The sequence below is a fragment of the Chiroxiphia lanceolata genome, chromosome 13 (genome assembly GCF_009829145.1).
Source record: "Chiroxiphia lanceolata isolate bChiLan1 chromosome 13, bChiLan1.pri, whole genome shotgun sequence".
Lineage (NCBI taxonomy): Eukaryota > Metazoa > Chordata > Aves > Passeriformes > Pipridae > Chiroxiphia > Chiroxiphia lanceolata.
In genome coordinates, this window is record NC_045649.1 from 18,929,581 (window position 1) to 18,954,925 (window position 25,345).

Consider the following 25,345-nt stretch of genomic DNA (forward strand, 5'->3'; position numbering starts at 1 on the left):
GTTGGTGGGCAGGTAGCTCGAGCACGTGCAGAGCAGTGCCCTGCCTAACACTGCAGGTTGGACCCTGCACTCCTCTTGGGACTGGAGGCCACTACCTGATCTGGGCTTACTTTTGCCAGAAACCCCTTTTGGGGCACCCCTCTGTGCCTTCAGGCACACGTGGCTGCTTGGATTTCATAGTTTGCAGAGCAGCAGTTTACACTGTGAATTTAAGACTCAGACTCTCACATGCACAATTTGCCCCATCACTGTACAAATAAAAGATTTAAAAGATGCTTAAAACAAAATTCTCCACAGCCCAAACACCCTCCAGGCCAGGCATACTCCTGAAGCAACCTGAGGTGATCAAGATGTTATCTTTGATGAAAGTGGAAACCGTGGCAGAGCTGTAAGGGTGAAGCCTCTCAGGGTTTCTGCAGCGTAGGGCAGCCAGGTTGTGAGGACCCACACTACAGCCAGTGCCTCCCCAGTGCTTGCTTCCCTCAACTGGAGAAGGGCTGCTCAGGCAGCAGGATGGGAGACTGTGGTATAACTATACAACAGAGCTTTCTTTATGGACTGTCACACTAATTACAGCTGAAGTTTTAAACTGAGGCAGATCAGAAAACCTAGTGCAGCCTGATGCAACCTTCAGCCACGTTCCTTGCTGTGCAGGGCGTGAGGGAGCAGAGACAATGCTTCAACACCTCTCTCTCACACCTACTGTCAGGCCAGAAGGCAGAAGACACCCATTTGCTGGGTTACCTCTGTTCTCTGGCCAGCCCTGCCTGCTTTTCAGGCAGGCTGGGTGTTTTAATGTATCTCCCTGGGGAAAGCAGCTGCAGGTGCTCTCCCCATTAGGGTTTGCTTTGCTCAGAACTTGTGCACAAACCCAATCAGTTTTACAGAAATAATGGAAATAGGAAAAACGCTGCTGGGAAGGTCTGGCAGCACTGTCCACTGCCCACCCAGCCTGTGCTGCTGTGGGCGGGATGTGGCAGTGCCAGCAGAGAGCTGGCTCCTGGCACACCAGTGGTGGGCAGGGCACAGCCACTTCAGAGGCTCTCCACTGTTCTTTCCCAGCAGTTACTTCCCTGTGATGGGACAAGCAGCAGACTTCTGATAGACACAGCTATGCAACCAGCAGTGCCAGACACGCTGTAAGGCCTCTCAAGCACCTCTGCTCCAATTCATGGCATTTTTTCTCTTCCAAGCAGATAACAGTATCCTACCCACCTTGAGCAAATATTTAAGAGATAAGCAGCACTGTTCATGCTCAGCAGCAATGACTGGACTCTGCTCACACACCTGGGAGCTTTGTTAACATGTCCCGCGGGGCAGTGTCAGGTCATGCTCAGTGTCCTGCCTCTAAACAACCCTCTTCTTCCTCTCTGTGGCATTTCCCACAACCATCACCTCCTCCTCCAGCTCCACAGCCAGTCCCAACAGTCAAGCCCAGCTGGCAGCAGTGTGAGGCACAGGGAGAGCTGCAGAGCTCGCGTTGGCTGCGCTGTGTGTTCGTGCTGGGGAGCAGGGGGGCACACAGGAGGCAGGTACAGCGAGGGCAGCACAGACCCACACTCTTGTGGGACCCACAGACAGGCATTTCTCTCTTCTTCACTTCTCCTCCCATAAAATTAAGAGACACGTTTTAATGACAGTTTGCTGAAGTGTTCACTCCCTGCTGATTTGACATTGGGCAGAAAAAGTGTCTACAAAATCAATTTTTAATAAATGTAAACAACTAAATTATGAATGACAAAAATATCACTGAACAGTTAAATATTAATCACATAATTACTTAAATTAATACTTTTAGTGCAATATTGTGATAGAGAGGTCTACTTCCATAGTGTTGTTGCACTGGCTGGGCCGGTGTGTGGGGGACAACAGGACCACAGTGCCCCCCCTCCCAGCAGAGGGATCTGGGGACAGAGCAGTCTCGTGGTGCTTGCCACAGCCCCAGTTGCTTGTTGTCCTACAGGTCCTGCAATACTGGGTGCTCCTCTTAAGACCTCTGGAACCAGATTTATTAAGAAAGAACTTCTGTTTTCTGTTCAAAATCAAGCTGTCAAGAAAATGGCTTAAGTGGCCCCAAACCAGAAAGTAACCCACTCCACCCCAAAAATTTTCCTGTCCCAGAGTGCCATTAAACTTGCTGACAGCAGTGTGTGACGTGCAGAGCCATGGCTGTGCTCAGGGATGGTGCTGGGAAGACCAAGGGTGCTCCAGATGGAGCAGTGGGTGCCAAAAGCCCTGGCTGCTCCTGAGATAGAGTTGGTAGAGTTTAAGAAAGAGATGGTGTGTCATGAGCTCTGCTGTAGGGGCTGAAGTTACTGCCCTGTGGGCCCCCTCTGTGCTCCCACCTCGACAGGTGCTGCAGGGAGCTGGAAAATTGGTCACCAGGGTTGTGGGGGGTGGGCAGCAGCAGCTGTCTGTAGGTACTTGCAGGCAGCACTCAGCTTCTTTCTCTGCCCAAGAAACTAAGAAAAGAATTTACTGGCACTCTTGTCCTTGTGGGTTGGCTGGCTGTGTTGTTTGTTTTTAATCTAATAAAAGAAGATCTTAATATCATAGTAAAATCGGTACAAAGCTGGAAACTCACCCCTCGGCGTTTTGGCGAAACATTATTGAAAATGTAAAAGCCTTTAGCAGAAACAACAGAAGCACAAAGAAACAGTAGAAATAGGATCAACAGGTTGTGTTCTGGATGTTGGGAGAAGTGGGGAAATGCATCCAGCCAGGGCTCGAGGTGCCAGGGAGACCGGCTAGTCTGGAGGCTGGACACCAGCCCCGCTGGCTCTGCGCCGTGGGGACGTGATGCAGGTGGGACCCTGGGAGGGTCGGGGTGGGCAGCACTGCAGAGCAGAGCACTGCCAGTGTCCAGGCAGCTGGGAGGAGCACAGTGCCAGGAGGGCAGGAGCAACTGAGGAGGAAGAACAGGCAGCTGGGAGGATCTGTGCACGGGGCAGATGGTGTGAGCATGGCGGGACCCGGCCAGGGAGGCAATGGAAAGGCACACTTGCTATCCTTAGGCTTGCAACTGCTACAATTGATCCTGGCTCAGTCTGCTCCCTGTATGGAAGTTAAGTATTGGACACAAATTTTAAGAGTGTTTCTAAACTAGAAAGTGAAGCATCTCTTGCAAAAAGGTAGGAATGCTGAAGGAGTCTTCATTGCTCAGACTCACCCTTTGCTGTGGGATCCAAGTGCAGCTCTGTTCGCCTTGTCTTTGTTTTCCTGTACCTCCCACCTCTTCACAAGCATCACTGGAAGTACTATTCCTGTGTGCCATAAGCAAGTGCCTCCTGAGAATACCATTACCTAGTTTGTCCACCAGTACAGTGCTGGTCACCATGACAGCTCATAAAAACAACCATTTGTGGGATGACTTCTGCCCAATCTGAGCTGCAGCCAGCCCCCACGACTTTAACTCATGGCACTGGAAGGAGCAGCTTCCTGAGGCTACCAGCCAGCCTAGTACCTTATTTCTAATCATTATCAAGTTTGGACAGTGCAAAGCCATTCCTGTCCCTTGCACTTGCTGGCTGTCTGACGGCCTGGGTGGATTTTGCTTCCATGATTCTGTGTGCAGCCTTTCATTCTGGCCACCACAGACCATCCACAGAGCTCGTGGGGTCACTTGTGGAGCTGCTCCAGGTCACTGTGCTCTTTTCCAGAGCTTCACACATGATGAGTAACCCTGGCAAGCCAGCTCCCCTTTTGAAGCTGCTGTTTGAGTTCTCTTGGTGCTCCCACACTGTTGCATTTTCTGATTGACTTTTCCAGGTATGGTTTGTACTGGTGAGAAGGGAGAAGCAGGAGTGCTTTCCACAGGCAGCATTACAACATGCTGCAGCAGAGTTGGTTCTTGGAACATAGCAGCCCCCTAAAACGTCAAATAAATCCTTAAACTATTCATCACTCTGTTTTTGGGGTGGCAGTTAAGTCTTTCAACACTCTGCGAGTTTCTTTCCCCAGCAGTAATTTCACTGGTGAAGAAATACAGCTCAAGGCACTCCACAAAGGCCTCAAAATTCATGTTTTGTTTTCATTACCAAAAAAATGCTTCACTACATTAAAGAGTGGCCCATTAAAACTTTGTACCCTGTCTTCTCTGCGCCCTGTCGTTGTTGGCAAACCCTCCCCCATGCGCGTGCAGAGCCCAGCAGCAGCTTCTGCAGATCCACAGAGAGAGGGGACCAGGGCTCAGCCACAGCCCAGCTTGTTTAGGTGTCAGACCTCAAAACTTTCAATAGCCAGGCAGATTTAGTAAATGTGTCTACTGAACCTTAAGCTACCAGTGCTTCCTCTGCTTTCAGTCTGTCCCAGCACATCACACTGGCTCATGTGTGTGTCCAAGGAAATGCATTAACTGTCTGGTTCCTGGAATAAAATGTAACCCTGTACAAAGCAATAGCTTTAACTGTCTCAGGCAAATGGCCCTAAAACAACAATGAAAAAGAAAACAATGACTTACTAGTCTTACTGAACTTTGGGATTATATGAATTAAATGTTGCCACGTGAACTGGACGGTGTTCTCTGATCCCGTATAAATGCTGGAGGTTGGAGAAAGCAGTAGACCTGTTAATAGTTAGGTTTTAGGGGAGCATTTGGTTACTCTCACAAGTAATTCAGAGTAGCTGAACGCTGACACAGTCATGAGAGAAGGCAGTGAAAGCTGGAGACTGTGCTTAAGAGGACAGGAAGTTTTTTAGCAAAATTCAGTGGGGACTTGCTAAGTCCAGTTTTGTTTAATATTTCCACAGTTTAGTTAGATATAAATGGCACATTAATTAAATTTGCAAGTATATTGAGAAGTTAGAAGATCAGAGCAAGGTGCAGCTGTGGAGAGCACATCTCACCGTGTTGCATGAACCAGGACCCAGACCAAGTGATGCAGGGCACAGCCAGAAGCACCAGCACTGCAGAGGATGGTGAGGAATCAAACCTGCCCCTTCCTATCACTGGGATGGGCACCGGAGTCACTTCCATCCGCTCCCCACCCTGCTGGGCCAGAAAGCTCGGAGCGGGTGGTGATGCTGGAAGGAGGGAGGCAGCAAGGCTGTGGCTGCAGCATTCATCAGCAGTGCTGGACACGGCCTTTGGCAGGGTTTGATAAGCTTGTTTTCCAGGGCAGGGGAAAGCCGTGCCCTGGTCTCAGCGAGGGATGTGGGGGGATTTCATGGCCCATTTGAAGGGGCGGCCCAATGGTGAAATCCAGGCGGCTGCAGGATGGTCTCTCTGGGAAATGGAGGAGTCCTCACTGGCAGGATTATTTAAGACTCGACTTTGAAAGACGAGACACTCTGCAGTTGGGAACAATGCTGCACTGTCAGAGAGATGGACTCAATTACTTAATAGGTCTTTGCTGTCTGTCTCCTACGATTTCCCTTTCAAGAACATATATTCAGCTGGGTTATTTCTCATGGGAAGACAAAGTGTTGTGAGAGAAGCCAGGCATTTGGAGGGGAGAGGCGGGAGGAGCGGCAGCCAGGCAGATGCCTGGTTTGCTCTCCGTGGAGCACGCTCCTCAGGGCGTGGAAAAAGCTGGAGTGATGTAGGTGGTGTGATCCTTTGGTCCTGTAACCAGCTGATCTCTCCGTCTCACAGGTCTCGCTTCCTCTTCTTTGCTCACAAAAGATTTGCCACTTTGCTCTCCTGCTGCCGGGCTCTGATCCCCAGGACTGCTGGTGGTGGCACTTTGGTCCCACGGGCAGTGCTGTATATGCTGCACAGGCCATTGGTTTCTGTTTTGTCAAAACATTTTGTGTTGGATGGACACTGACAGGTCCACACAGCTCATCTGGGTGCATGGGCAGCCTCCCCTCTAGCACGGGAAGGCTCCCATGGCATTGCATCCAACAGCAGCCAAGCTGGAGGAAAAGCTCATCTCCAAGTAACCACTTGGTGCTGCTCTGTTAGGACGTGGTGAACAGGGGTGTGTGATGGAGCCAGTGATTCCTGTTCTCCCCAGAATCACTCTGCCAGCCATGGGGTGAGCGTTTCATGGGCACTTTCTCGCTGGGGTCGGGGCCTCACTGGCAGCCCTGGTTGAGGGCAGGAGGGCTGGGTGCCCAGGGCAGCTGCAGGGCTCTCGTGCTGGTGTCTCTGCATGTGCACACGCGTGTGTGAGCGTGTGGGGGCACACACATGCCCAGGGCATCGATCTCTGTGCACTTGTTTGTCACCAAATTAAGATACCGTGTTACCTTATGCACGTTGAATTGATGCACCTAAATTGGCTGGATGTTCTTAAGCCCTGGGGCTGTAATGAGATTTTGTCTCTTTTGCCCATTTCTTTTTCTCTTCTTTTTTTTCAGAATAAGTCGTCTGTTTAATGGCACAGAGCCTATTGTCTTGGACAGTTTAAAACAACACTATTTCATTGATCGAGATGGAGAAATTTTCAGATATATATTAAGCTTCCTAAGGACATCTAAGCTACTGCTCCCAGATGACTTTAAGGTAAGGAAAGCTATAGTCTGCAATCTATTTTTTCCTCCCGTTCTGTCATTTGTTTTGGTGCCAGTTGGTTTGTGTGCTTGACCTAAACACACTTAACTAAATGTTGCTGTTTATTTGTTAGGATTTTTAGTACTTGTGTATTACACTAGGGATGCTGTTATTTAATAAATGGACCAATGGTTGTCATGGATACCATAAAAAGTTAAACGATGAAGCTTATGGCTAAATCAGTTTTTGTAGACTAATTGTATTTTCTCACACTTTTAGCTTATTTATCAGGATATAACAACAATTAAGAAACAACATCAGCAACTAGCACTTACCAGGGTTTAATGCTCTGAATCTGAAAGAAATGTTTTAAATTTGATACTTAGAGGACTTGAACTGTATAAATCTTTTACTTGTTGGTATAAAAAGGCAACACACTTAAACAAGCCCATAAGAATTTGTGTTATATATAACCAATGCAGGTACTTTGACTTCAGGAAGTAATCTGTTCACAGTTTGTGAATGTCAAAATATTCTTGGGAGATGGAATGGACTGAGGGTTTTTTAAGGAGCAGTGCATGTTTTCTGTGAAATAGTGGCGCTGGTTGTTGCTTTGCAGGCCCTGATTGTTTAAAAGCTCTCCTCTCAGCCTTGTTTGTTTGGCTTCACACTTACGAAACTTCAGCATTGTCGCCCTCATGTATGAAAATTGGAAGACAAAAGTGTGCAAACTGTAGATGACAAGATTAAACAAAAGCACTTACTCCAGGACAAAATGATGAATAAATTGGGATGGCAGAAGGGGGTGTGCTCAGTTGGAGGAGCGGAGCATTGCTGGAAAGGAAAGCTCCTGCACTCTGCAACCCAATTTCACTTTGTTGTGTTGGGTGGGCAAGATCACTTGGCCAGTTATGACTGAGTCAGTCCAGAGCTGTGGTGGTGGTGGAGGCTCTAGCTTTGGAGTACAGCTGATCCTCGGGCTGCAACTGCTCCTCAGCCATTCTTGCCTGAGTTATGGGGATAATCACATTTGATCCATCATGGGAGGGTCTGCAGTTGGTGCTGAGGGGACGCGCTGTGTGATTGGAGCACACGTCTCATCATGAGGCAGGAAGAAGGTTTGGCACTCGTGGGCAGTTTTGGAGCTCCAGCCCAGAAGGGCTGTCCTGAGCACTGGTCTTTCAGGCAGGTCAGGGAGGCTGCCCTGGGGGTTGGGGTGCTGTGAGACAGGGTGAGAGCACTGAGCGGTGGGTGTGAGAAAGCTCTTCATAGAGATGTGAGAGGAAACACGTGAGTAGCAGTGAAGCTAAAGAGCAGAGCAGTCCTGTGGGTTGTAAGATGGATCAAGTAAAGGGGGGTGGGGGGAGAAGTGGGACAGGTGCCAGAGAGATGCTTTAGCAGCAGTGTTGTGGACAATCTAGTGGGACAAGAAGGTGTGAGAAGAGAGGGTAAAAGGGATGAAGTTCAAGCTGATCATGGCCTCAACCAGCATCCAGATTTCAGAGGTGCTCTGCAACAAATCCAGCAGGATTCGGCAAGAGCCTGGAGGAGAGAGTGCCAGTGGATGCCAAGGACTTGTCTGCACAGTAAGCCTCTGGCAGGGCTGGGAGAGACTCAGGAGAGCCGGCGCTGTGCCCGGGCTCAGGCCGTTGTTCCAGACCATCTCTTTGCATAGGGTTAACTGTATTTTATTTAGTTCCTCCCTGGGAGAGCTTTAGAGCAAACCCCAGGCTAATGAGGGCTCAAGAACAAAGCAAAGCATTGCTAGGTAGGGAGTAACTAAATAAAAATGCGTAGAAGAATGCGCTGTAAAGCTATATTAAAACTGCATTGTAAACGGATTTGACTTCACAGAAATCGTGTAATTTTACCAGCATGATTAAAGTGACAGAAGACAATAATCAAAGGCAGCAAATGGAATCACTCGGTGTTTCTAAATGCAAAACTCTATTTAAGGTATAAAACCTGACAGGTTTTCCAGTGAGACTTGCATTAAATGTTCTTTATGTCAAACAAAGCATTATCAAGTGTTTTGAATATTTATTAGTTTTTACCCCTTAATTTAATCAAGCAGTTTATTAGCCTCAAGGTTTAGCCAAGTTGCTTTTCAACTTGAATTGCTGCTCAGATGGTTATTTTGGAAAGTTTGGAATGTTAGTACCGCACCAGCGTTATTGTGTTTGCTATTTCGGTGGTGTTTTCAGACTAAGTTAACACTGAAATGCAGGAAAAGTGGGGTATGTGTTCTGAGGCTAGTGATTCTTTATTATCAAGTCTGAGTGGTGTGTTTACAGTGAATATTAATTACACTTCCAACTGCTACTCAGACAGAACTTGAAAGTGTCTCCCAGGTCTTCCTGCTGCAAGCAGCTCTCTTATAGTTCATACAGTTTTCCTGGGTTTGGGGGATTTTAAGCCACATGAAGTGTGTTGAGGAATTACTGTGAGTGGTTTGGCTGAGTTCTGCTCTGCAGCCAAGCGAGGTGATGGTGAGCAGCCCCTTGCAGCTCCCTCCTCCTGCTCTGTTCAGTGTCCTGTGTGTGGGACCACAACGTCCTGGAGCAGAGCACGGAGCAAGCACCCCCTGGGTCTGCCACGCTGCTGGGTTAGGGGGTGGCTGGCACAGGAACTGCTCCTCCTCTGGTGCCCAAATATTCTCTGCCTTGATCTCCACCCTGCCATCAGAGGTGTTTTCCCAGGACGTTCATGAGCAGCACGTGTCTCCCTCACTTCATGCAGAACCAGGACCCATTGTACCTCCTTGTTTGAGACTCACTCCCTGCTCAGAGAGCATCAAACAAAAATAGACATAGGCAATGTGTACATAGTTACTCCATCTGAAAGAGGGGAGGAGCACAAATGCGCAGGACATCTGAGTTTTATATGGATTACAGAGGTCACCAGAATGACAAGGCCACCACTGATTTATTAATACAGTTACAAAATTAGCGTGCTTTCATCTAATTTTAAGTCTTCTCAGACTGACCTTAGCAAATGGTGCAGTTGTCATCACAGAAGTGAGCAACTTTCTCTCGTAGCCAGGAGTCAGATCTTCACAGCACTAAAAATATAAAAGAAACGTTGAGTCAGAATGACAGTTTGTTGTTTCATGTAATAAAGAATAACAAGTGAAAAATAGGCAGAAAGAGCCATTTCAGCCTGTTCAGGAGTCAACGTTAGGTACAAAAAAATACAAGATGTCTTTGGTACTGAGAGAGCAGCATCAGGGTCACGGGAGACACGGTGTCTCAGTCTCTGTTGGGTATCTCTGCTTGTAGTTGGCAGATCTGTACTGACCCACTGCACTGACATCAGAACAGCAGCACAGCCAGCCTTGGGGTCACACCTCCCAGCTCCTCCCCAGGAAGATGCCATCCTTGTCATAGGTGACTGCAGAATTTAGCCAATGTGAAATCCACCAGAAAAAAAGACTTTTCTATCCAACAATAAGCAGAAAGTTATTTTTTTAAAAGGCAAAAGGCTGCATCTTTGAAAGATCTGTTTACCTTTACCATGAGATCTGAGTGTTGGCCAGAAGATGTGGATGGAGGAAGGCTGTGTGCATCCCACCTGCCTCTCTGCTCCCTTTTGCAGGTGAGCTGGCAGAACTTCCCCACTAGTTCCTACAACAGCCACAAGAAGTTGAAGCTCATGTAGCTATGAATGCTTTTTGTGGTACTTTACAGAAAAAATAGAGGCTGTACTATCTCCCCATTCAGTCTAGCCAAGAGCACCCTGCCTGTGAGCAGGGACCATTACTGGCAGTGGGAATCACCTTCGGAGTAAAGTGGTTTTCCTCAGCTAAAGAGAAGCAACTTCTTTAGCTCTCATAGACAGTGCTTGACTCTGAGCTGTGCTGCCACAAGGTACCCTGCTCTTAAGAACTGGGAAGGTAGGGAAGTAATTCTTAGAAGAAGTGGAAGAGGCATTAGTCCTGCAGGACAAGGAACTCCTGGATACTGTACAAAATCTGCTGTGGATACTGCTCAGCAACACTGCACTGGCACCAGGGCTGGAGCCCCTGTGAGACAGAGGGTGCAGTATCCATGTGCAGTGTCCCAGAAGCTGTGCCAGGCTGCTCTGAGGCTGAGTCTCAATGAATCCCCTGAGCACTTTGCCACTGTAGCTACTCCTGTGCCTGGTTCAGGGAAATGTGCCTCTTTTGGATAGGTCCAGGAAGATTCATGTCTACATCTGCCTTTGGTAACTCATCAAAACTAACAGCATGGAAATGTTTTCTTGCAGTTCCTGTGGCATCTTCCTGGCAAGGTCCTTTGTGGGTTGAACTCCTCTACTTCATATTTCTTACTAAACTTTTGCAAATCCAAATCATCATGTAGGATTTTATATCTACAGTGCAAGGGTGGACCTGGGCATCCTGAGCATTCAGTGCAGATAGTCCAGAGCTGGGCATCACTTCCAGTCCTGTCACAGACACACAGCTCTCCAAAAAGTGTATAAAACCTGAAGGAAAAGACCGTGGGCTTGGAGGTGCATTGGGTGTGAGACCCTGCCCAAGCACAGGCTTTGGAGAACTGGACCCCCATGCTGTGAGGCACTCATTCTTTGTTCCTGGTTTGGGTAAATCCTCTTCCCTCCCTAAAAGCACTGCCAGATTCCTTTGGGATGCCCCAGTCCTTGAGTGCAGAAAGGCCACACAGCCCATAAGAGGAGCAGAGCGGGTCAGGCTGTGCTGGTGGTGCCCGGCTGTGCTGTGGGCAGCACGTGGAGTGGGGCGTAACACAAGGTGTCCCTTCCCAGCACTGTCACTAGTGGACAGCAGTGAATGTCTCTTGCCTACAGAAGACCCTTTTTATCCCCTCTACTTGTTACAGCACAACAAATTCCTTTTATTGCCCCTGCCTGACAAGAGATGTCCAGACTCCCTAAGGCTGAACGTGCACTTTGCCCCTTGGCACCAGCACACCTCAGTTCCCAGTGTCCATTACAGACCCTTCTTCCAGGTGCTCAGTCCAAGTGTGGAATAGACATGGGATGAGAGTCTTATATTAGAACTAACCCAAATACCTTAGCTTAACCCAGGCAGTTATGACCAGGTCACCTTGTCCTACAGAGCATGTGATGCTCCAGCACAGCCCAGATTTCCACACAGCCACCTCAAGTGTGGAACAGTAGTGGAAGAGCTGTTTCATTTGAAACCAGGTTGTCTTCTCACAAAATGCAACGTGAATATAAAGTTTATCCTGTTTATTTTAGGGCAAATGATGACTAGCAGGAGTCACTAAGGAGCTGCATTCCATGCAGTGGGCTAAGAGCTGGCTGTGGGGGAGGTCGGGGTGGTGTGATCCTGGTTTTGTTTGTTTTGTGGCAGTACTGTTTTGGCCCGGGGGTGCAGCCCATCGAACTCCTGTGATTCAGGATACTGTCAGGCTACTGCAAAGCCCAGTGAAGGCAGCCGAAGCCTCTCGTGAATGTAATGGGCTTTGCATCCAGCCTCAGGAGCAGTGCTCTCTGCTTCCAAAAATGAAGGACTGCTTTTTCTGTCACTGTACCATCTCTTCTGGGTTTTACTGTGGAATTTTCTTAGCACATATTTACTTGATTGCCCTTACAAATAATACCTTATTTTATAGTGACCGTGAACCCAGATATTCTAAAACTAGTTTTTCAGGACCCACTGAAAACAGTGGATGACTTTCCATTGCCTTCAGTAAGCGCTGGGTGCTTCTGTTCCCTCTACAGCATTTCATTTTTCCTTAGCATTGCATGTTTTCCTTTGCTTGAAAAAAGAGATCCATGGCACCAGCAGATGCCAAGTGAATGTTTGGTAGGGCACCGCACACACGTCTGTAGTGAACATGGTTGGGTGGTGGACTGTGCTGATTCAGTGTCCAGCATGAAGATTTCAGGAAATTTGGGACAGGTTTTTTTTTAATTTAGGCCACTAACCCCTATAGGTTTAAACTGATCCCCAGCTCAGTATCCAGGGAACTTCACTGATTGACAGAGAAAAGCAGTAGTGGTTCAGCAGAGAGTGCTGGTTTTGGGGAAGGGTGAGAATACCTTCCCTCAGGGGACCAGGCTTTGGGGCTGATGCTCTCTTACCTGAGAGAAGGTAGTGCAGCCAGTGCCCAGCTCTTTGCCTGGCCTGTTCCCAACGCTGGTTGTTTGCAGCATGCCTTCTGTACGATTTCTTCTTTAATCTTCCTGTTGTTTTTCATCTTCAAGCTGTGTCCCGTGAGTGTGTTTGTTGCCCTCATTTCTTCCCACTTGCTCTTATCCCTCTTCCTCTCTGCTCCGGTCTTTTTTTCCCTCCCTTAGCTGTGTGTGCATTGTCCCAGCCTTAACAGACATCAAAGAGATGTAAAGCATTGGATGTCCCTTTTGTAAGGCGATAACCTTGCCGCTGTCACTGTGAATATTCATACGTCTCCAGGCTGCAGGCAGCCCTGGGGTGAGGGAGCACCTCAGCTAACGGTGGTGGGTCTGTGGTGCCAAATTTGAACAGAGCTAACTGCTTTGGTTCAGTAATACCCTGCAGCAGCAGATTTTACAGGTTAATTCCAAACCACTCTGAAGAGTCGCACCTTTTTGTGCTGCATGTTCACTTCATTCCCTCTCTTCCCTGAGTCCCTGGGCAGCAGCACACCCGTTATTTTTCATGGAATTTGAGTGCCCATTTCTTGATTATTCCTTGTCATGCCATTCTTTCCAGTCCAAATGATTCCAGTCATTTCACTCTTGTGATTTTTTTTGTTTCATTTCACTGGTGTAGAACCAGCCTTTGTTCCAGGTGTTCCAGTATACTCCACAAAAGTCAGGTACTGTCTTACCTGGGGTACAGCATTTGCATCTTTAAAGAGGTACAAGAGCCAGGAAAGCAAACAGCAGGTCTTTGCTGGTGCTGTGCTCTTTTTGCTCCTCTTCCCCTCAGGAGGCTGAAGGAGGTGGTGTGGCCAGTGTAAGCAGAGTGCTCAGTGGGGGAGTCTCCTTCTTCTTCTCAGGCTTGGCCTGGTGGGCACTGCTGCCTCCTTGAGTTGGGGGGGAGCTGACACCCTTTGACTCCACATACTCTCACATGGCTGAGGTGGAAAGATGTGTCAGAAACCTGATGAAAGGATGTGCATCTGATGAGGATGTGCAGCAGATATCTCAATCACTGAACTGGGAACTGGATCAAATTGGGAATTGAATTGCCCAAAGCCGAAGTGAGGTGATGGACAAATGGCAGAGAAGAACAGCTTCTTTTAAGCTATTGGAGTGCACAGCTGAGCTCCCAGCCAGCAGGATGGTCACTCCCTCCATATAATTTACCAGGCTCCAAAGTATGCTTTAAATACATGAATAGTCATGAAATGCAGGGAGCAGCTGAGCTGCTGCAGCTGAATTTCAGCCTCAGCAAAGACAGGTGAGAAGTGAAGCTGAACTGACATCTCCATCTCGTAACATGTGTGAGAGGCGACAGCGAAGCCTGAGATCTGTTGTAAGATCAGAAGTATCTGAGGCCAAGACTGAAGATTAGGGCTTGGAACATCTTCTCTTACATCAGTAGGCTTTGTTTATTGCAACCAGCTATTTTGATTTCTTAATCCAAGACTAAAGCCTTCTGGCATTGAGCTTGTGGGATAATAAATGAAAGGATAATTCAGTGCAATGGGAACTTCATGGTCAGCTCAAATAGATTCAACACTAACACCATGTGGTTTTCTGTGTAGGTGTAAGATGAAGATATGTGGATACCTGTTGCCTTTGCGCTCTTGCTGACAGTACATAAGCCTAAGTAGGTCAAACAGGAACAATACTCGTTTTTAAAAGAGAACTATAAGCATTTCTAGTTTCTCTCTCTCCCTCTCTTTTCTTTTTTTTTTCCCTCCCAGGACTTTAATCTTTTATATGAAGAAGCAAAGTATTACCAGCTGCAGCCAATGATTAAGGAACTTGAGCGATGGAAACAAGAGAAAGAACAAAGGAAACATTTCCAGCCTTGTGACTGCTTGGTTGTAAGAGTGACTCCAGATCTGGGGGAGAGAATTGCATTGAGTGGGGAGAAGGCTTTAATAGAAGAGATCTTCCCAGAGACTGGGGATGTCATGTGCAACTCTGTAAACGCAGGCTGGAACCAGGACCCAACCCACGTTATCAGGTTTCCCTTGAACGGATACTGCCGGTTGAACTCAGTGCAGGTAATGAATGGCCTCTTGGTGCTGGCTCATCCATTTGCTGGGGTGGTTTTTTTATTATGTCTTGTTCAATTATATGCAAATTATTTGCTTCTGCCCAATTACTTTCAGTGCTTATACTGCAAGGAGACATTTTCTGCCTGGTGAGATCACAGTCTTTCAGGTTTTCCTAAGTCTAAGCAGAAAAATAGATTTAGATTTTGTGTATGTTAGTGCCATGCTGGTCTCATAATGGTGTTATACTGATAAATGCTAATTTTTTCATCAATGTATAGCCTTCAGCAGTTTTTTTTTTTTCCTCCAAAGTGCCTGCAGGAAGAAAGAGAGAGTTCCAAAAACTACAAAAAAAAATCTCCACACCATTTTATAGAAAATGCAACAATGTGTAAATGCATAATTTATGTCTCACTCATAATTAAATGATGGTGCCTGCGGGATGGACTTAAAAAAATTGATCTCTGCACTTTTTTTTTTTCAAAAGGATGTTCTATAAAAATTGCCCAGAGTATTTTAAACAAAATGTATTTCATTTTATACTCAGAGTTTTGACGTTAGGTTTAAAATTAAACATATGAAACAAAAGAAGATAACTGGACAGATAGGTGGATGGCAGCAGAAATAAATACATGGCCTGTGTTTAGGCAGCTGCCTGAGGGACAAGCAGTGCCATTTCCCAGGGATCATCACCACAACAGCCAGAGCTCCGTGGTGTGGCTGTCCTGGGGCTGTGGAGAGGAACAGGGGTGATGATGCCATTAACTTGTGCCTTAATTAACAAGGGCAAGACAGAGCTCTTAGTTTGTGTCTGCCTTTGGAACAAGCTGCAAATACTTGTGTTATGGAAAGGGAAATCAACCTGTAGGGGAATATTTCCAAACATACCATCCCCTGCAGGTGGGCTGTGGCTGCAGGTGTGAACTGGGCTGTGGGAAATGCCTTTGTGGTCTTGGTAAACTCCCCTGTGGGCAAATAGCTGCAGAAGAGCCCATGGCCCAGCCTGGCCGGGGTGGATGGGGAGGTGCAATAGCCAGGGAGGACAAGAACCTGGAGGTCCTGCTTACCTCTGTGGTTATTACACATCAGCTGAGGGGCCCTCCACCTCCCAAGCTGCCAGGTGACAACATTTTTGGGAGACCTGAATATGTAAAGATGGATGGAGTTGTTTTAATACCCTGAATTTGATGGTGACACCCCCCTCTGTGGGGCAGCATTCCCTGGTGCAGTTTGCACTGACGTTGTTGTCTGAAACCATCCTAAACCCAGCTGCTTTGGATGATTTTTGGTTCGAGACTCCCAAGTGGTGTATTTGGTTGAACTTTAACAGCCTGTGGTTAATTCTGCACAGTCCTTTAGCAGTTTGATGCCTGGCAAGGTTTGGAGTGGCTGCCCCAAAAGCAGCGGGTGGTGAGAGGCAGCCCCGTGCTCTGGCAGTGGGACAGGGACAGTTCATCCCCGTGCTGGGGGAGGAGGGAGCAGCTGCACTTTAGCTCAGGTAGGTGGAGAGGGAAGAGCATTTGTGTCTGAGCCACGCTGTCCCTGTGATCCAGTTAGATGCACACAAGGAATCAGAATAACTGCAACAACAAAGGGTCCCTGTGAGCCACTCACCAGCTCAGCACTGCCAGCGGCCTGGCAAGGCACTGGGTGCCCACACGGCTTAGCATGGCCCTCTTTTATCCACAGCAGTGGAACTAGTAGGGTACGTGTGCTTGTAGGAAGAGCTGTACACTAATTACTGTTATTATTTGAATGTGTTTTGAATTCAGTCAAAATTCAGTCAGAATCAAAGAGTTCACATTGTAAAAAAAAAATCTCTGTCAAAGAGTCTGCAGTATAAGTAATACTATTAAATTACATCATTTTACTAAATTACATCATTTTACTATATAATTAATATAAAGTGTTTTCAAACACTTTCTGGAAAACTATGCATTTCTGAGACCAAAGGCTGATGAAATCAGCAGCTAATTATCATTGGCTCTGATGAACTCTGGTCAGTGCACAGGCACTGCTTCTTCCCCTTCCCAGGATTTTTTTGCAAAATAATATTAAGTCAGAAGTTGGAAGTACAGTGAAGCAAACACACAGACTTAAGGGAGATGGGTAGTGGGTGGAAGAGCACAATTGCTTCCAAAGACTCCCAGAGAGCAACACAGGAAGCCTGTCTGCTATTTGCTGAGATACTTCTGTCTCCCTGTGCCCTGCTGAATGTATTTGGTAGCAGAATTGCACTCTTTATACATTTTCTTTTTATATTTTAAGAATATTTTTATTAAATGGTTTGTATCAGGAACTGTGCCTATAGAACAAAAAATGTCAACACTGAATAAGTAGTGGTAGGCAAAAAAATACAGTAACTCTTAATTTTAGACCCATTTGTAATTATATAAAGGTATAGAGGTTTTTTCAACTCCTTGCAACAGGTTCTGGTGAGAATCATGAGTTTACCTTAGAGAAAATTCTGTGATGCTTGTGTGTGTTGAACATTAATTAGGAATGTGTTTGTTAGTATTCTGCAAAATTTACATGAAATGAAGTAAGGGAAAGGATCATGTTTCCATTTGGAAAACCTTCCAACAAAATCAGATGCACTTGGAATATTGGAAGACAGCGTATATGAAATCCTAGCACAAATCCTTTATTTATTACTGTGTGTGTCCCCCCCACACAGGAGAGTCACAGCTGAGACTCACTTCTGGCATATTCTCTTTGGAGATTTTCAGGAAGGTAGCTCTGATTTGATTTCAGAGCTGGTTACTCTTTCCCCTGTCCATATCTTACGTTCAGAAGTGATGTGCATAGAGTCAAATTCTCTTAAGTGGAATTTAAACCTGTCCACGTTCAAAATGCTGCTGAGTCTCGTGCACGTCCCAGTGTGTACAAACCAGTGCCCAGCACCCAGGGCAGCCCTGCAGGAGCCTTGCTCTTAGACCTGAGCTCGGCCTCATCCAAGTGACACTTAAAACTCTGCAATATTTAAACATTCTCTGCATTGTTTACAGGATTTGGCCCGTTTTGTTTCGTGCTGAGAAAATTGATGATGCCAAGGTTTTTAACCCTGGATTGTGGCCTGCAGTGTGTCCTTCCAGCACGTACCGAGCACAAACGAATCGCTTTGTTCCGTGCGGTGCTCTGAGGTGTAATGTCTACCTGCACTGTGTGTGTGCAGAGAGCAGGCTCAGTGAAAAAGAATCCTGTGTTAACATGCAGCCTTCCATAGCTTTGGTCTGAGGCAAGCCAAGGGCACCCCCGTGCTTGTTTTGTCTTACAAGCAAATTGATTTTTAAAAGTTTTTAGCAAGGATTTTGAAGTCCCGTCTCTCTCAGAAATCTTAGCTGTCAATCCTCTGTTCCACTCTCCAGTTCAGTGGGAGAAGCCTCCTTTCCCGTGGCTGGGTTGTCTCTCATCTTCATCTTGCCAGGGCTAGGAGCAGTGATACATAATACACTCAAAATACACTCCCAGCCTGCTGATGTCTTATTCCTCCTTCCGTCTCAGACTCCTCCTGCCTTCCTCTCTGAGGAGGAACAAGTGTCAGTGTCTGCACCCTATTTCTGTCCTACAGAGCCCACACAGCCTGGACAAATAAGGGAGATGAAAGCTTTCTCTCTCTGTCTTTTAAATGTATTTTGATAACCCACTCTCCTGTCCCTTCTTTTCATCTCTCCCAGTTCATTATTCTTCCATACTCTGGTGTTGTTTTTTGATCTTTCAGTTCTACAACATTTTTACTGTGTAGAGTGTGTAAAAATCAGGGCAAAAGTCAGGGAGATTTGGCAGATGTGACTTTCTGAGAACGTTAAGTCCCCATGTCCCAAGGCCAGGCAGAGCTCCTCAGGCAAGTTGATTTGCAGCACACTCAGCATGGCTCAGGCAGAGCTGTGCTGGAGCAGCCTCTTTCCTTTGCCTGTCCTTAGCAGCCAGGGGAGCAAAAGTAAAATGTTTTAGTTACCACTGAAAACCCAAACCCTGGGTTGGGTGCAGATGGTTAGCACAGGCGGCCTCTAAGGAGGGACTGAACAGATGAAAGCCAGCAAATGCTGCTGCCGTGGTTTGCACTGCACTGCCACACCACCTCAGACACAGCTGTTCTTCTGAAATCATGTTCCTGGAAAAAACAAAGCCAACATTCAGGCTTTGCACTAAGAAATGCACTGTGGCCTCACGTGGGTCTGTGTGTGAGGGTGAGGGCAGTGGTCTGGAGTGCAGTCTCCAAAGTCAGTGTGACTGCTGGTGTGCTCAGGGGGCCGGTGGAACTGAAAAAGAAATTAAATTCTTTCTACAACCTGTGCCCATGAAAGTGGGCCGAAGGTGGGTATATTGCTTAGACACTTCTCTAGGCTGAGTGAACAAGTGGCTTGGTCCCTGTTGCTGAGGGTGGCTGTCACATGGGGATGCTGGTGTGGCCAAGGCCGTCAGGTTCAGTTCACTTCCCACGTGCCACAGCAATGGAAGCAGTACCTTGGGTGAGGCCCTTGGAGAACAGCACAGGCTGCTCCCCTTGACAACATTTATCACACAGAAAACCACAGGAACTGCTCTTCCAGGCTGCTGCCCTGGACGAGGGGAGCACCACGGCGTCTCCTCTGGTGGGTCCTGCACTGCAGATCTGCCAAAGGAGGATCTGGCATCTGCTCTCACCTAACGCTGGGAGAAGCCTGTGTGCGTCCTGCTCTGCTGGGAAACCGAATATCAACACGCTCACGCATGTGAAAACACGGCCCTGATCACACTGCCAAGATCAGCATGTCCTGGGGTAACGTGCTGTGTGACAGTCGCAGAAATTAAAGTTGCCTCTGGGTTCCTTAAATTCATGCATCTAAATTGCACTAACTTTTCTTTAGGAGGAGAAAGAAAAAATACATATTTGGGCAATACAGATTAACCTCTTTCTTGGGCCAGAACATTTCCCTGTTGTCCACGTCCTGGCTCTGCGTCCCATTCCTGCCATGCTTTGCTTCCAGTGAGGGAGACCAGCTGCCATTGCCAGGAAAATCTGGTGAATGTGTCATTCAGGCTCTTGATACATTTTCATCTGCCAAGGAAGAGCTTTTCAGCCCCTCTCTGTAAAATTGTTCATATTACTAATGAATAATGGGCACTTTTTATTACAACTTAAACCTGATGTTGCTTTCTATAAGCAGTAAGAGACAGCATCAATATCACCACAGTCCAGTATTTTACTATATAATGTACTAAGCTGCTCTGCAGAGTGCTTATTTCTTTGATTAATTTTTGTTTTCTGCAGAGGTTTGCTGAGAGCGAGACTTTAATCACAGTATAGTCATTTAACAATAAGTTATAGAATTATAGCTGAATAATATTCATTCACAATGAGGACTGGAAAGACTAAATCCATCATTTAGATCTGGTGCTTCTGACTGCTTTTATCACTAAAATTTGCTAAATATTAATCTGATTTTTTCCCCCCCACATTGCAGGTGCTCGAAAGATTATTTCAGAAGGGATTTAACGTGGCAGCTTCCTGTGGTGGTGGGGTGGATTCCTCTCAGTTCAGTGAATACGTGCTGTGTCGCGAAGACAGACGACCACAACCCACCCCAACAATCAGAATAAAACAGGAGCCCCTGGACTAGACCCTCCCTGTACCCCCTTTGTAACCGTAGAAGTGTTTAATAGTCCCTTATGTGAAACACTAAGGATTTGCAAAACAGTATTAGCAAACAGACTTTGACTTTATGTTGCCAATTAGTGGTATTCTGAAACTACCTGTCACATAGCCAGCCACGAAATGCATTTGAGAAGCCAGTTGTCCGTTCGTCACGGTGGAGTTCCCGAGCGCTCAGCACAGCAGGTCTCTGGGATGGACTTTGGGCTCAACAGCACTGCTGTGGAACAGGCAAAGCTTTCTAACCCCCTGACCCTGCACTGGACTGGACTTCTGCAAAGACCAGCTAAAGCAGTCGGATGGATCAGCAGGAGCTGTGGTTCTGCCAGCCTTCCCAGGGACACCCCAGTGCTGTGACACGTGGACGTCTGTGAGAGGAAGATGGAACGCTAAAAACTGCACTGAGACTCTTCCCTGACTGCCACACCTCCATATCAGACGTGCTTTACACCTCCAGGCACCGCGGGGCACCTCTGTGATTGTACTCACCCACACTAGCAAATGGCTTATTTTTATACGACATTTCCAACTGAAGTCTCTCTCTGTGGACAGGATCCAGAATCAGAAAAGGACCGATTTATAGTCAACTGGTGCTCAGTACTAAAAACCCCACACAAACCAAACAAAAAAAGTGACAAAAAGTTAGACAAGGCCGATTATGGCAATATTTGCAACAGTAGGGATCTGGAAGCACAAAATAAAATGCCATCCACCATCACACACAAGGGTCACATACCTGACATGGAGCTGTAGCTCTCTTAAAGCCAGTCTTGTTTTGACACAGAAACTGTTTTAAGTTTTGCATCATCAAAGAAACGTGGTTCTGCCAAGCAAGCTCTGCCACCCCTCGTTAATCATTTACTAACCATGTTAGAAGCCCACATTTAGGAGGAAAGTGTAAGAATTTTGGACGGGCCTAACTCTTTATGGGTCTGGAATTCTTGCAAAGAGCTGTTAAAACCCTGTACTGCCACTGTCGGATGAAAGCAGGCCGCCTTTGGTTTAAATTGTTTTATTAATTTAAATTATTATTAAAATTTTAGTTCTGTAGCCGCCCTCTATCTGTGTACCTTTCTCTGTAACGAAGTCAGAGGTCTGCAGGAGGGTCCTGCTACTGCCAGGAATTGGCATCGACTCCCAGGGCTCCCTAACTCAGGAGACAGCGCCGCGTTCGCAGGTGCGAGGTTATAAATAGCATTCTGCAAAATCCTGTTAGTTGCTGTTCAGCATGATTGGGTCCTCAATAACTAATTCATGTGTTAATCACAATTTAGTTTCTCCCACATTAATTTATAGAATACTGTTGTAGATGCTGAATCTTAATTAAACTCTTTTTAGATGCCTAAATACGGCCATATAGAACAAGGGAGAGAGTATTAGGTGGTCGACAGTTCTTCAGTGCCAGTTGGTTGCAATCAGGCGAAATTTAAAAAGTCACATTTAAGACTAATATTTTCCAAAGCGATGAGCTGTACTGACTATCCAAGGAACAATCTAGGCAGGGGTCTAATTTTTGGAAAAGGGCTGGATACCTGTCCATGGAAAATCAGACCTCTGCAGGTTTCCTCACCTTGGTCACCCAACTCAGAAATCTCTAATGGCAATCCTGGCCGGTTGGCCTGCTACCTTAGCAGAACAGTTGAGCAAATCTGTCTACTTTAAGAGTTGTAAAGTTATTTTATTTTGTGGTTTTATACTTGTACGACATTCTGAAGTCGCTAGGCATTGCCATATTTGAATATATGGCACAACATTCACCTTTGTATGTAAGATATCTGTAGAATTGTATATTATACATTTAATATTGTAAAGAACTTAACGTATAATTGTCATGTATTTGTGTATGCACATTTCTTATACAGTACTTCATGCCATAAACATTTCTGTAAAGTAAATGAACAAAAATAAGCACGTAGGGTGGAACACTCACTGTATCTCCCATGTTGTTTGAAAGAGGTGAGAATTTTTGATTGTGTCTTCTCCAGCCTTTAGCTCCATTCAGCTTGATGTAGCCATGTCTCACAGAAAGGAAAAAAAAGGTCTTTTTATTTATTACTTTCATACATTGAGTTCCCTTTCAGTCCAAAGTATCCTTAACTAATCTGTTCAGGTTCCTGTTTTTCCTGTATCCACCCTGCCCCCCTGACCAGGGTGAGTGGCACTCGCAGCGGCTCTGGCAGCTCATCCCCTCCTGTTCTTACCTCAGCCAGGGAGCAAAGGGGACCCCTCCTGGGGACATTGGATCACAGGGGCCCAATCCTGCCCCTGGTGCTCAGCCAGGCCTGCCTAGCCCCACAGGGCTCTCTGCCCGCAGGACCGGGCGCTGAGCACCCGTGGGCAGCTCTCACGGGCACCGGGGGGATGATGCTTCTGGACACGTGTAGGACATTGGAAGTATTTGTGGTTGGTTTTTCCTCAGTTTGGTGTTTACCGTGGTTTTTTTATGGCTCAATGAAGCAGCTCCAGTACTTGGGGCAGCTTTGCTGAGGTGGCACTGGAAAGGGTTCCAGGCTGCACCAGCCGAGTTAAATGTGAAACTCGAGACGGAAAGTTTGAACCATGACATCACAGCATTGACTGCAAAATAGCACCAAGGCAAGGAAGACATGTGGAAACAATCACTTTCTTAGAAGAAAAATGCCTTTAAAAAAAAATAATTGTTAAGCTAGGACATGTTCTTTTAGTTAGTAACTTCAGGTCACTTATTTAAAGATTATTACAGTTTCATTTATATCTTTTTTACTTATTTCCCTGTATTTTTAGGCAGCAATATCAACAAAAACTGATTTGAATTTTTACTTCTGGCCTTAAACCATAGTAACGTGACTTAATGAGGAACATTGCTCAGCTTGGCTAAGAGAGGTTTCAAAATGCCACAGCCACTGCAGCGAGGCCCTGTGTGCAGCCAGCAGACGTTTCTGCCGCGGAGGCCGAGAGGCTGAGCCTGGTTTTTCACCCAATTCGATTGAACCAAACTGTTGTGATTCGCTGTTGCCGAGCACTGACCCCGTGGCCCCCCAAACACGAGCCCTCCCCAGCACTTTGTGTGCAGGGCTGTCCCAGCGCAGGCAGAAAGGGAAGGAGAATGTTCTGTTGTGCTTATTGGACTCGTGGCTCCCCAGAAAGCAACTGCTGAGTGCATCCATTCTCTGTGCTAATGGCATCGAGGTTTGTTGACAATTTTATTAGATGTTTCACAAAGGATAAGAATCAGCACAACACAACATTGAAGTATTTGGGTTTTAATATTTCTTTGTGGGTATTCTGTTAATATTTTGATGCAAAATGTTTTCTGACCAGTGCTAAAGAACTACAAAACAATGTGAAATTCATGTTTGATAAATTAATACTGTATGTCACTCGATGTGTTACTTTAGTAAATTGTTTTATTTCTTTACAAAATAAGTACAAATAAGGGAGTATGTTTTCACACAAATTGGGGGTATTTACGAGTATGTACAGAAATCATCAAAATAACGTAACTCTAATAAACACAAGGCCTTTATAAACAATATGTACAAATTATCAATACATTTAAAACATAACTTTACACTTCCTGGCCTTAAATACCTTATGAATAATCTTTTGGCTAAATAGCAGCAGTATAAATTTTCTTCTGCTTTTCATAAACCTTAAAAAATAATTAAAACCTTTGTTTTTAAAACTATTGGACAAATAGTTCTATTTGTGCTTTTGCTATGGTTTCCCATCAAAAAAAAAAAAAATATTGCCTCAAAAAAGTGGCAAGCATAACATAGTAAAAATGGAAAAGATAAATAAGCAAATGTCTCCCTTCATGGTGACTGGTAACACTGTTAAAGTCTGAAATACAACTTGTGCCCACCTGCCTGTGACTGCTCCTCTCCGATCCCCATTTAAAGACTCACACTGACCTCACTCGGCTTTGGTGTGGGCCCAGAATTCCGCTTCAGCAAAGCATTTAAAAAGCATTCCTCCCACCTTTTAGCTACTTACAACTATTCCTTATGCTTAAAGCCTGTTCATGAGCCTCCCAGGACTGGAATCCAAGGCATCACCACCCCTGGTGGCACCAGGATTCTCACCAGTCCCAGAGTGGAACTGACCTCCAAAAACCTTTAGAGCGGCTTTAAAAATCCATATAGAATACTCTAAAAATCTTTACTGAACAATACTCTCTTTTAAAACCACCATTAAACCATATTCTTTGCAATAAATAAATTAACATCTTTTAGAAAATAAAACCCAACTTTGAATCATGTTACTAACCAGCTGCTACAAATGCACAAAAGGTTGAAGGGGTTTAGAAAACAACTGGAAGCTAGTCAAGGTAACTCAGCTGAGACCCAAGCACACAGACTTCATACACTTAGGATTTGGTTCAGCAAATGGCTCAGGAAATGAGCTGTGCAGTAAAAGCAAAAATCCCAAATATATAGAATTTGTGAGAGTGTGCTAGTCTCTTGGCTGTGCAAAAAACTGCCGTTGTAACTAAGCTAAAACAACACCAGGTATCACCATGGTTAGTGAGACAGCGCCAGTAAACGAAGAAGGAAAGCCCAACCCCGTGGGTGAACACACAGAACACCAGGGGTGGGCCCAGTCCTGTGACCTGTCCCAGTCCTGGCCAGGAGATGCTTTAGGTGAGCCATTGCAGCAGCCTTGCATTTGTGACTGCAACACCAGCTACTTCAGCCTTACCTAAAATGGCCAAATGGAGCAAGACTTGGATGTTGGTTATATCTGTGGAGTTAACATTTTAAAACCTTTTGCACTTTTTTTTTTTTGGTGGTTTTTATATTTTTTTTTTTTTTACATAAAGGAAATTTATTGCATGTGTCTGACAATTTTACAAAACAAAATTACTGGGACATTGACTTCTGAAAAAAATAGAAGGCACATTAAAATGACAGCTTTCAATGCGAGTTGAGCTTCTGTATGGAGCAATCAGTACAACTGTTGGCTTTATTTAAGCAGAGCTCGATAGAGCAGGAGAGAATGGCTCATTTCTCGTTCCTGTTCCATGTAGAAGATGAAGTCCCTGAGGTTTACACGTGTTATTTTCTGTCGTGGATACTGCCTGGGGGAAGCAGTGCCCAGGCCAGCCTGACTCCCACCAGACACACCGAGACCCTGCAAAGAAAACACGGCAAACTCGTA

General features: G+C 46.0%; 2 protein-coding genes and 1 long non-coding RNA gene across 6 annotated transcripts in view; 1 reads left to right on the forward strand and 2 right to left on the reverse strand.

The window, feature by feature from the left end:
- The window catches only part of KCTD15 (potassium channel tetramerization domain containing 15), a 43,820-nt gene extending 21,782 nt beyond the window's left edge, over positions 1–22,038 (forward strand). For 3 of the 4 annotated variants that reach the window (XM_032700922.1, XM_032700921.1, XM_032700920.1), the window contains exons 3-5: positions 6,304–6,448; positions 14,275–14,580; positions 20,019–22,038. In XM_032700922.1, the coding sequence (XP_032556813.1) occupies positions 6,304–6,448; positions 14,275–14,580; positions 20,019–20,174 (607 nt within the window). In that variant the 3' untranslated portion in view covers positions 20,175–22,038. Of the gene's footprint in view, positions 1–6,303; positions 6,449–14,274; positions 14,581–17,579; positions 19,334–20,018 lie in introns of all 4 variants that reach the window. The other variant, XR_004359409.1, reaches the window with a different exon arrangement.
- On the reverse strand, positions 9,339–14,365 carry LOC116793235. Its single transcript, XR_004359412.1, has 3 exons — positions 12,503–14,365; positions 10,806–10,900; positions 9,339–9,497 (listed from the first exon to the last, which is right to left on the reverse strand). It is a non-coding gene; the product is annotated as an uncharacterized LOC116793235 (long non-coding RNA).
- A 1,536-nt stretch (positions 22,039–23,574) lies between the features above and the next one.
- LOC116793231 (transcription initiation factor TFIID subunit 4-like) overlaps positions 23,575–25,345 on the reverse strand; it is a 145,720-nt gene continuing 143,949 nt past the window's right edge. Inside the window, exon 15 of the mRNA XM_032700919.1 lies at positions 23,575–25,318. Within this exon, the coding sequence (XP_032556810.1) occupies positions 25,151–25,318 (168 nt within the window). The 3' untranslated portion in view covers positions 23,575–25,150. The remainder of the gene's footprint in view (positions 25,319–25,345) is intronic.